At 36.3% G+C, this 12,087-nt stretch overlaps 1 protein-coding gene across 3 annotated transcripts in view; it reads left to right on the top strand.

The window, feature by feature from the left end:
* NALCN (sodium leak channel, non-selective) overlaps positions 1–12,087 on the top strand; it is a 243,044-nt gene that overhangs the window by 122,810 nt on the left and 108,147 nt on the right. For all 3 annotated transcript variants that reach the window (XM_026859826.1, XM_026859811.1, XM_026859819.1), the window contains exons 11-12: positions 1,281–1,412; positions 7,165–7,332. In XM_026859826.1, coding sequence (XP_026715627.1) covers positions 1,281–1,412; positions 7,165–7,332 — 300 coding nt within the window. The remainder of the gene's footprint in view (positions 1–1,280; positions 1,413–7,164; positions 7,333–12,087) is intronic.

The raw sequence follows: 12,087 nt of genomic DNA, 5'->3' as shown, positions 1-12,087 counted from the left end.
ATATTCAAACACTGTCTGAACACAGTGCTGGAATAGGTTCTCCAGCTGACTCTGCTTGAGCTGGCAGGGGCAGACTAGATAATCTCAAGAGGTCTGTTACAACCTAAATAATTATGTGATCCTGTGAATTTAAAACAGTACAGGCACACAAAGTGTTTAGGAAGAAGTTGAGAAGAGGCAGAGTTCTATATCTTGAGTTTTCTTTTTCCTGACATTTTGTCAGGCACTTTTACATATAAACTCAGGAGCAAATAAATGGTCATTTCTAATATGAGCACAACTTCAATTTATGCACAAACACAAAGAAAAATAATGATGCATAACTTATTTATGTTGTGTTTGCAAATAATCATTAAAGACATAAATTGTATTACAGACTGCAAAAAATATTGATATTAGTAACCATTCATTCAAAGATGTTTTAATCTAAAATAAGTACATTCTGCCTGGTTGACTCTAGCTTCTACTGGAACAGCTGTGGCTGACCCAGTGAAGGCAGTGGTTAAATTTTCAGGGAAAATCATAAATCTATGCTCTTTGTGGTGGGGACCTAGAAGTTAGTTCTTTGAACTTCTGGCATAGCTCTTATCACTACTGTTTTGGAAACTCATGGATGTAAACAACTGGAAAATGCTGCATGCCTCCATTTCTCTTTTCTCCTGTGGGATTGCAGCAGTGGTGACACAAAGCATTAAGTGCACAGATACATGAATTATGTGTGAAGTACTTCACATTTCATTGGCCCAGATGTGCATATCTACTATATGTAGATAAGTTTTATACTTTTAGGCAATAGTTTGACATCAGATTAAACCCATATTACTTATCTTTCTTGAACAAAAGCAATGCACAAGACAGAATTGATGTTACTTGATCGTGAACAATAAGTTATTAAGATCTGCATGAGTAAATCATAATGCAAGAGTAGATAGGCAACTCAGGGCCTATCTACTCAGTTCTATCTACTCAAGGGCAACTGAGTAGATAGACGTACAGTTTATACTTTAAAAACATTCTAAAGCAATGGATATCATATTAAATGATAAACATTCAGTAAGAATTTAATTGGCAAATAAAAAACTGAAAGTAAAAACGAAGCAACTTGCATATCTAAACCAGTTAAAGCAATATATTAGAATATATATTAAAGAGTAAAAATTAAAATAATGTAAAGAAGCTTTATAAAAACATATTATTACAGCTGATTCTATTTTGACTGCAATAAAGCTTCATAATGTATTCGGTGTGACTCATTTTGATGATAAAATTTTCTTTTGCAGAAAATGATGAGGTCATCTGTGTTTCATATGTTCATATTAAGCATGGTGGCTGTAGATGTGATTGTTGCTGCTAGTAACTACTACAAAGGAGAAAATTTCAAGAGACAATATGATGAATTTTACCTTGCTGAGGTGAGTATGCTAAAATGAATATCTGGATATTTTTCAAGATAAGCTAAAGAAGAAAATGTGAATGTCAAGCACATTTTAGTATGTAATTTTTTTATTCCCTTAAGCATTCTGAGAATTCTTTGCTAACTTGTTCAAGTTCCTCTGTCTGAAAATGGCTGACAGTCCTATCTTACAACCTTTTGAAAGGCAATTTCCTCAAACAAAATGTCAGTGGTAATGAGCTGAGGCTTAACATCTGCAGGCAGTGCATGGTTACTGAGTTGCTATCTTTCTCTAGTAGGAGTGTAACATCTGGAAGAATTTAACTTAAAAAAATTAAAAAACCCTGAGTTTAAAGAATATAGTACTTCTTCCTAAATCATCTTTATTTGACATATACTTTGGTGCAAGAAGGTCCTTGAGCATAACCAAAATAGTGTTGCAAATGATCTGGCTTCAGCAACCTCAAGCGCATACTGCAGAAAAAACATTTATCCAGTTGTGAATTTGGTGAAGGAGGAGGCTGTGCTTCTGAACCAGTGAAGTGGAGACAAAATGTTTTCTTACAAGTGACATTCAGGAAGGGAGCTTGCTTGAGTCATTAGCTGGTCAAGGATTTTACTGTGGAGCATGCACTAGAGATCCTAGCACCTTTTCTGCATGTCTTTTTAGTACTATTTAATTCATTAAAAAAAAAAAAAAAGAATAAAAAAAGTTTTGAAGTATGATACTAATATACAGCCATAGCTTCAAATAAGATACTTGTTTTTCCTGAACCAAGAGTGAAATCAGTATTGTGGTTGTCTTTATTAAAAATAGTTACTTCCATGGGCACTGTGAATTGTCACTTTATCTGAGTATAAAGCCACCAGTGCTGAAATTTACAGAGGTCAGTTCTCTGAAAGTGTAGATCATGACTGCCTGGACCAGGCACATGCCTAGCTTTATGGTTACTGCAGTTTCCCTGGCTTCGATAATTACACAGTCCTTCTTTGGAAGAGGAGGCTCCATCACACGTAATGGTGACTTGGGAAGACAAGCAGCATCACTCCAAACATCCCTTCTTCCTTCAGCTTTATATGCTGAGCATGACATTATATGGTATGGGATGTCCTTTTGGTCAGTTGGGGTCAGCTGTCCCTGCTTGTGCACCAAGTACACAAAGGAGAGTGGGATGAGAAGCAGAAAAGACCTTCAGTCTGTGGAAGAACCATTCAGCAACAGCTAAAACATTGCAGTGTTAATCAACACTGTTTTCATCACAAATCCAAAATGGCACCATACAAACAACGATGAAGAAAATTAACTCTATCCCAGCCAAAACTGGTACAATATCCTAGGCTGGAAACAAATAATTAAGTCAGCATTAAAGCCTGAGACCATGAACTTTTCATTGTAGGCATTTTGATTTATGCCTAGGATACAGCCACTGGAGCCTGGATTCTTAACAAAATAACATTATTTATATTCAAAATAGGAAAAGCTGCATATGCTATTTCTATTTTGGTGCTGAATATATAGTATAATTATGCTTTTATTAATCAGTGCTAGAAACACTCTTTTCAACATCTATTTCAAGTATAGGGTTTGGGTTTTTTTTTTCCAACAGAAATACTTGCCAGGGTTTAATAATTCTAGATATCATGTAGAATAGTGTATTATAATCCTGTCCTGTAAGCAGTGTCCGGTTTTCTTTAAAGATATATTTTTCTGTTTCTGCATAGGTTAGATTATTGGTTTTAGTTTACATTTATTTGCATTCTACATGTTTACATTTGTAAGTATATCAGGCAAATTAGTCTGGACTAGAGAAAGGTATTTTGTTTATTTGTAAGGCCTACTTTTTTATGTCCATTTGTTTTTCTTGTTTTTTTTCACCTGTGAAGCTTTTACTAGACACACTATAAAAATTAAACAGGAACAAACACCTAGTATCTTATAGAAGGAGGTATAAAATACAGTATCAGAAGAGCAGAAGAGTAAAAAAAATCCTGAGAGAGAGAAGAAGTTGATAAGTTGGTTTCATTTCCTACTCAGTTATTTTGAACCTTGCTCTTTGCAGCACAGGACATACAAAGAAATTGTTTTTAAGAGCCTTGAAAAGACTGAATACTCAAACAACGTGGATTATTCCACAGTGGCTGGTTTGTTTCCTTGGTGAGGGAGACTGGTTGGAGCAGGATGCACTGCTGTTGCTCTGCATTTTCCTTTAGACTAAACTGCAGAAAGCTTTCCCTTCAGAGGGAGCTGATTTGAGCAGGCAACAGCAATGGGGATTCCCTTTGCTAAAGGAAGTTGCCAGACAGGTTAAGCAAACATATCTGACTTTCTGATACATTTTCCAGAAGTCGTCTTGGAAGCTGCTGGCTTTAGGCATAGAGGTGTCTACTGAAGTAGCTCACTTGATCCATTCTATGGACCAGACACTGTAGTGGCCTCAAACTGTAGAAATACATCCACTTAAATTCAGTAGATAAAGCTAAGTTATTGAGATAACCAGTACCAAAAAAAACCACCTTTTTTCTGTGTTGGAAAGAGAAGGACAGACTCAAGAGAAGAGGAGGCAAAGGTTAGACAAGAAGACAAAAGACAGAAATGAATTGTAAACCCAGATCCCAATGGTTGCATAATTTTGCATACCCAGTAGTAAATAAGAGGTTCTTACAAGCATTGCAATTTGTATACAAGAGCCCTGCAGATTAAGCAAAACCAAACTTCTAACAGGATGACTTGAAACACCAATGCAGTATCTGAGACCTGTAAAGAGCAGAACATCAAACTCATTTTGGTAATTTTTATTGAGGATGTTGACTTTACCTGCTCAATACCTAGACAGAATAGTGATAGATATTTGTTTTTATATGCAACTGACACTTTGTCATCCATTAAAAGAGGTTACAGACTAGAGTTCTTTCTGAACATGTGTGGAGATTCCTACAAGTGCTGCTTCAAAGGGTCTGAAAACCAGAGTTCAAAACCAGGTGCACCTGTACACTTCCTCTGAGGTTCCTTTTGCATTGTGTCCCCTTACACTGCTGCCTTTGTGTAGCCTTTTCCCTGTCCTGGCTGGAGGAAAGATTGAGTGCTGTGTCAAATCTGGTAACAAGTGAAGTGCTGGAGGTCTGTGCCCTTAATCCCACTGATCCTGCTCATAAGGATTCTTGTCTTTCCCAACAGCTTGATAAACTTTCAAATAAGCCATGGTTACAAAGAAAACTAGCTGGGTCTCTCACTATTGGATGTTGGATGATACTGAGCTCTGCCTCTGAAAAAAAAATGTTAAGGGACTGCTGGCAAAAGTTAATGTTTCTAAAGGCAGCATTAATACCATAAAACCTCCAGGTGACTGAATGGGAGGTAGCCCTCAGAGAAGCAGCCCATTCCTGGTAGCTCCTCTTTGGCCTCCCCAAAGGAAAATTGGCAACCCGGTGGAGGGTGGCTGCTAATGTGTTACATCTGCTTTTTCTCTGTGTGTCTGCCCTGGCTTCTTATGTGAATTTGTCTTTCCTCTGTCTCTACAGCAACAAAAGGAGTGATTTCAGTTTTTAAAAAGTCTATAAAATTGTATTACATTTCACACCTAACAAAAAGTTCTAGTCAGATATTCTGAATCTTCTCCTGTAATTAATTACAAGGAGGGAAAAAAATACAAGCTCTGTCAGCAGGAAGACAGGTGTATAAATGTAATCAGATGTTATGCAAACCATTTGATACATTTTTAAGTGCTAGTGGTTTGAATTCGTTTGACAAGCATGTAAAATGCAAATGATCCCACCCACACATTTTTAGAATAAATTAAAATACACTTAACATCGTATTTGTTAGTCTTGTCCTAATAGGAAGCCTATGTACTCTCTGCGTGTGTGTATTTAAATGGCATTGTTATTCCACCTGCTCTGAAGCTGAATTGCAGCTGCTTTCTACCCACTGTTACATTTTTCCTAATTTGCCCCCCTTATTCTTTCAGGACTCAATTAGATGTTTTTTCTTTTAAAGTGAGCTTTCATTTTAAAATTTTTGATAAAACATTTTCCTTGTGTTTCAGATAGAGATTTTCATGTAAAGGGATGGTTTCTTCCAACTTAGCTCATTGTTTTCCCTGAGCTCTTTGAGACACCAGAAGAAAGGCTGAAAAACTGACCAGAAATATTCAAGAATACAAGCATGAAAGCGTCCCTACACTGTGTGTGACCGAAATCCCACAAATATTTCTTAGTAGTATTTATTTCCTAATGTGAAGAGCATTTTGGAGTGCTATGAAGCATTTTGTCTTGATTTAATCATTCAGTCAGAAGACATCTGAAGCCTGATAACTATTTTGCATGCCTCAAGGAAGCCATATAATATAGCTGGTAGCACTGCTCTTAAACAGCTGTGTGGACTAGGGTAATAAACACAGGACATAAACTTCAGTGTTTAAGTTCCATCTCCACTCCTGCTTGTCACAGTCCTGTACTCATAAAATATGTAAAATTTTATTTAGCTATCTCACAAAACCCCTCTTTCATGTTGATAAATATATTTTTGATGGATGGGAGAGTTTAAATTTTAAATAATGTAAGTGCTTAAGGCAGCATCCCAGAGATTGTTGCTGTCAGGCTCAAGATTAAAATCTTGGTCTCTAACTTTGTTATCCCCTGACAAATCCAGTAAACATTATGGCCCACAGTCAATTAATCTCTCTATCCTAAAGGACTAATAACACTTTTGCTCAAAGGAGATTTGAGCTGTATTTTGTTAAGTTTGCACAACACTTTGAAAGTATTAGTTATATGCAGATGCCATCTAATGTTATTTCAGTGTCTCTTTTAAGCCCCTAAGTGTGTAAAGGGTCAGAGAGGAAAATTACTGAGTCAAGGAAAAATGTCTTTTCCATTAGGTTTCCTGACTTTTCAGAAGTTGGGGAGAGAGTATCTCAGTGTATATAAAGTGGTTAAATAAGAAGGCAGGTGAGGAAGAATTGTGTCTAGTCAGAAGGATTTTTAGTAGTAAGAGAAATAAGATAAAATAAATCTTGAAGATGTAAACCTGTGCAAAATTGTCTCCCTTTTTTCAAGCTGAATGTCATGCATTTTAGTGTGTAAATATTTCAAGAAAGGCCTCTGGAAGAATCCCACGGTCATCCAATGCCTACAAGTAGATTTCCTCCTCTGTAACTTAGTCTCTTTGCTCAACTTCTTTAACACCTTCTCTTTTAAAATTGTGAAAATTTACCAATTCTGGACTGAATCTGAATTTCCTCTTTTTTTAATTTGTTCTAATGCTTAAGTCCCATCACCCCTTTTCTACCTGTTTTGGTTGTCATATTACCATGAATGTTTTCAAAAACCGAAGTAGCAATTTTCAAATGAGACCTTTGCAATTTGCTTTGTTGCTTAGATCTCTTACAATTCTTCAGACAGCTCATATGTGTTGCTTCACATTTTGAAAAAATGTCTCATCATTTTTTTCCTTTTTATCTGTGTACACAATGTGAAAGGTCAGCTGGATGGTTTTATTATTTCATGCCTTCCAAATTGTGGAATCTCCATGTCTATATTGAGATTTCAAAAAAAAAAAATCATAAAATACACATTTAAAGGATGAATATGAGCCAGTATGAGGAAATCTATTATTGATTGTTTATTCTGTTTAGAATATGAGTGGTTTTGTTAAATATTATGGAGATCATTATTTTTGCTATACTTAAACCTTGATGGACATCATGACATAGAACCTTGTAATTTAACTCAGTGTTTTGAATGCATTTTTCTTGTTTTATATATTCATCTAGGTTGCTTTTACAGTTCTGTTTGATTTAGAAGCTCTCCTGAAGATCTGGTGCTTGGGTTTCACAGGATACATCAGCTCATCTCTTCACAAGTTTGAGTTGCTGCTTGTAATTGGAACCACTCTTCATATTTACCCAGACCTCTATCACTCGCAGTTTACATATTTTCAGGTATGATCAGCTACTTTTACATTTTACCCTGTGTACCAGTTAAAATCATTACCCATCAAAATTTTGCTCTGATTTACTTCCATTCTCAGACTACTGATGTTCTCACAATATTGACTCATTCTGAGAATATCTTTTAAAATAACAAATATATCTGTTCTCAACTATGTTTATTGGGTGGATTTACAGAAATAGTATTCTTCCTAACTTTGCTTACAAGTCCTTTCTGTTTTCAGTAACTCCCATTTCTGTCTGAGTTACACTGTTCAATAGGTTCTGGATTAGTTTATTCACTGTCCTTCATTGAGCCTTAACCTTGTATATAGATGTTTACAGCATCACCTTCCTATAGTGTCCACTGCTGCTTTCCTGCCCTCTGTCCTTAAGGCCTTGGTATACTTGTTTTTTTTCTTCAAATCTGCATCTCTGTGGCAGTCATATGCCTAAGTAAGAGTCTCCTTGCCAGTTCTTGTAGGTCATCTGAGGTCATTTCTCCAGAATCATCTTAGAGTTGGTTTTTATAGCTCTCCAATCATTTCTTATCTAGAGGGAAAGTGCGTTTATTGAAGCTCTTCCTACATTTTCCCTTTGGGAAAGAGCAGGAAGAAGAAACAAAGAAAGATTGATTAATTCAGACTTCTGATTCTTCTTCTGTCAGCCAGCCCAACCAATTCCCCATTCATCCTCCTTCAAGTGCTTAGGGTTGCTCCAGTTGTGGGAGAAAGTGTTGAGATTCATTATAATGTGTTATATTCTACAGTGCTAAAGAAAGGGATTTAAAAAAAACTATATCCAAGTGTTCATTCTTGTCCATTCAGCAATGGATTGACATGATGGATAATTAATAATCAATATAGTCAAATAATAAATCATCAGACAGAGTCCTTTCAATAAATGTGATTAGCTACAGTGACACATATTGTAATCAAGTGAGTACAGTATGGGGGAGCAGTGCCCCAGGTGTAGACTGAGATATGATGGCCTTTTCATACTTCTGCAAATGCCATCCTATGTTTCTTCTAATATGGTTCTACAAACCTGCTCGAGAAAGCTTTCAGGATGCACAAATTCTACGTTACTTTCACCTGGTATCATTTGAAGGCTTTTACACAGTTATAGCTTTGATTTTGTTGTTCAAATATGTAAAATATTGTTATGCAATGTGGCATGATATTTTTAACCCGCAAGAAAGGATGATCTATCAGGAGTATGCCATTGCACTCTTGTGGGAAAAGCACATAGGAAACCTAGCTGGGAGTTCTAAATTAAAACAGTTAGCAACTTAATTAATAGTGTCCATATTTATTAAGGCAGAGCCACTTACATCTGATGATTTCTAGGAATTTTAAGTATAAATTATGAACATGTTGAACTAAATGGGTAACATCATCACTAACTCATAGGGTTGGAAGTATAATTAAAATGTAACCAGATGTTGATAATAAAATGATATGGCTCTTCTTTTTAATGGATTCAATTAATTTTATGGAGTGAGGGTGGTAGTGTGTTGTTTGGGGTTTTTTTAATGTGCTAGCTTTTATGACAGAAAATGTCAGGATGTGATTTTTTTTTTTTCTCCAAGATATATGAGACATACATTTTACAAGCAGAAACACCTGCTATGCTGAATTTGGGTTGTATTTTGCAACCCAAATTTCCTAAGAGGCAAGCGACAGTAAGGTTGGAAAATACTTTACCTTTGATGTCAGTGTGTAAGGGAGGTACACACCGTATTCCCTCGCAATTAAGCTTCTGGGCAAGGTAGATAACACATTTTCAAATCAACCAAGGTCAAAACGTCTTCTTCACATGGATACATTGTGACGTTAGGCAGATTTCCAAGCCTTTAGGTATTAATGATGACAGATTAAATATGTTCCTTGTCAGCCGACAAAACAGATTACTGAAAACAGAAGTGTTATTTGACACATTCCAGGATAGCAAACAGAAATATCATTCGGCTTATCTAGTCTTCCTTAGCATATATTTCAGTCTGCATTATTCATTGGTCTTTATCATTACCAACACATCATTCAGTCTTCACCACATTGGCTACTGTCCACACTCCCACCTATTTTTCTTGCATTTGCTGTACATTCATGCAAAAGTTTCCAAAGCCCTCTGTGAAAGAATACAGCAGAGCACCATTCTATGGCTATAATCTATAGCACAGAAAAACACTGGAGAAATTACAGAATTTGCGTATTATTACAGAGATCTGTAATGAACCGGCAAAAAAAGGGAGAGATTTAAACTGAATTTGACCTATACTGAACTGAAGAGATGGTATTGTATTTGTGCTTGAGAAAAGTATTGCTGACTCATTTTCTGAATAAATATTATCCCTTTTAGGAGATGTAGCCATTCTTTGTAACAAAACTCTTTGGTTCCTCTTTAGTATTTTTCAATTTTATTTGTTTTTTAACATATTTTTATATTTAATCCAAATAGTGCACCTTCTACAGCTCTTAAATTTAATACAATTTCCAATCCAATTACGCAGAATGCATAAATGTTCATTAGAGTGTACTTTTGCTAGATTCAATTTGTCACCTAATGAAAATAAATGAAAAAAAAAAAGACAGTATCAATAAGATTAGTGTGTTGCTTAAAGGTCAGTTGAAGTTCCCTAAAGGAAGGGGGAAGAAAGTAAGGCATATAATAGTTTATCTAAAATGAAACTCAGAATACTGACTAGCATGAAATCTTCAGCCCACTGGGGTCAGTGTTGAAACTAGTTTCAACACTAGTATTGATGGGAACAGAGCTAACATTTACACTGTGAGTATATATTCTAAGTAAGAAGCCACCATGTTCATAGTACTTGGAAATCTCTCTCTCAACTCACTGTCAGTCACTGCCTTGGTAACCAGTTTCATGTACTTAGATTATATCTAATGATCACAGTACCAGTGTGAAAGAAAGGACTTTATCTCACCTTGTTCTAATGTGAAAGTTAAGCTGTCTAGTGTAACATCTGTATCTAGGACCCTTTTTAACTACTGAAGGCTTGTCCCATCTCACACAAGGGATCTGGTATGTTTGGAATAAGTTACTCTCTTGAGATTACTTTCTTTCTCTCTCCTCTTTGGCAGTAAAGCCTAGATGATTAGCATATTCTGCATACCTGGCAGATAGGTAGGGAGATGAGTTTCATGTAGAATTCAAAGGTGTACATTATTAGCAAGCTACAAGATAGAGTGAACTCTTTCTGTGAACAACTTCTGTCAAACTTATTTTCTCTCCAAAAGCAGCACAGTGGTTAGATTATCGGTTGACCTTATTTACAAGTATTCGACTTGTAAATAAGGTCAACCTATAATTGCACTTTAACTCCTACCTTTCAGTTTTGATATGATTCTGGTGGAAATATAGGCAATACCATGGGCTAGAGAGTCTTTTTGTTTGTAAGAACTGCAGAATCTCATTTGCCCCATATGCTGCTGTCTGTTGTCTCCAGCAAATACTGTTGCTGCCACTGCCTCTTGTTGATACTGATGTTCATGTCACTGTTTGTGCCACCATCACTGGCAGAAATAGGAGAATCAGAGCTGTCAGCAGGTTTTCCAAGGTAGACTGAGCAGTGGATGGGGTAAGAGTTCCACACATGATCACAGTTCTGCTGCTGCTAATACTGAGAAGTATCAGTTATGTCAGTGGTACACAATGCTGCTTCCTCTGATACTGAGAAATGCCGCCCAAAATTTCCCTTGTTGTATATAGTATGAAATAGCAAAATATGTTCATTACCAAACTTGTTAGGTTATATGGCACACAATGGCAAGCAATTTTGCTTTGGGTCACTGAAATGAAAATGGAATTGAAACTGAAATGGACCTGTGGAAGAAGAGCTGGTAGTTCTTTATGTGAATATTTAACCTGATGTAACATAGAGTCATAGAAAAATCTGTATTGGAAGCGGCCTGGCAAAGTCATCTAGCCTGCTGCTCAAAGCAGAGCTTGCTTCAAAGACTGTTCAGGACCCTGTCCATTTAGAATATGTATGAATTTTTAACAGTGATGATATTCAACCTGGAGCAATTTACCTAGCACTGCAGTAGATTCTCAGTTGCTAAATGTAGACTGATGTATTTTGACCTCTGCCTGAAGCTGTCCTTATGTTTGGTAACACACTATAAACCTTCATTGGTCTGTAATTTCACATTACATTCAGATTTACTATCTGTGGTGTGTTTTGCCTGTGTCTTTGTTCCCTTTGTTACCCCAAAACCAGCTTTACCCAGTTGCATTTCTGTGATGACTCTTCATGATCAGTGAATTGATTATAGACTTGGGGTCCTTGAGTATCCTCCCATGCCTGTACTCTCAGGATCTCTGCTGTCATCCCATTCCTGTATGCCTCGATGCTGCATTTTATGAAGGTATCATAGATAGCTCATTCTATGCAAGATTACAGCTTGTTATTACTATATGTTAGAAAAAAGAGATATGTAACAATAAGGTTACACCACACAGTCATATAAACTTAAGCAAAAGACAAAATAGGTTAACATTACCTGGTCGTTGGGTGACTGCTGTTGCTAGCTAAAACAAATCTCCAGGCAAGCCAAGATAAGTATAGAGAAAACCTGATATGTTCCAAGGCTTGTGTACGTAACCTAACACCCAACTTGTGGTCTGTTACAAGAGATAGCAACCTGATATCTTGTACCTGATAACTTGTAACCTGATAACCTCCCTTTTTGGCTTTGAAGTCTTCGATCCTGTGAAAAGTTGTTGATTAATGTGATAAATAAT

Source organism: Athene cunicularia (assembly GCF_003259725.1).
Source record: "Athene cunicularia isolate RWA chromosome 1 unlocalized genomic scaffold, athCun1 chr1_part1, whole genome shotgun sequence".
Taxonomy (NCBI): domain Eukaryota; kingdom Metazoa; phylum Chordata; class Aves; order Strigiformes; family Strigidae; genus Athene; species Athene cunicularia.
Note: the sequence above shows the minus strand (reverse complement) of the source record. Positions and strands in the feature narration are given on the sequence as shown.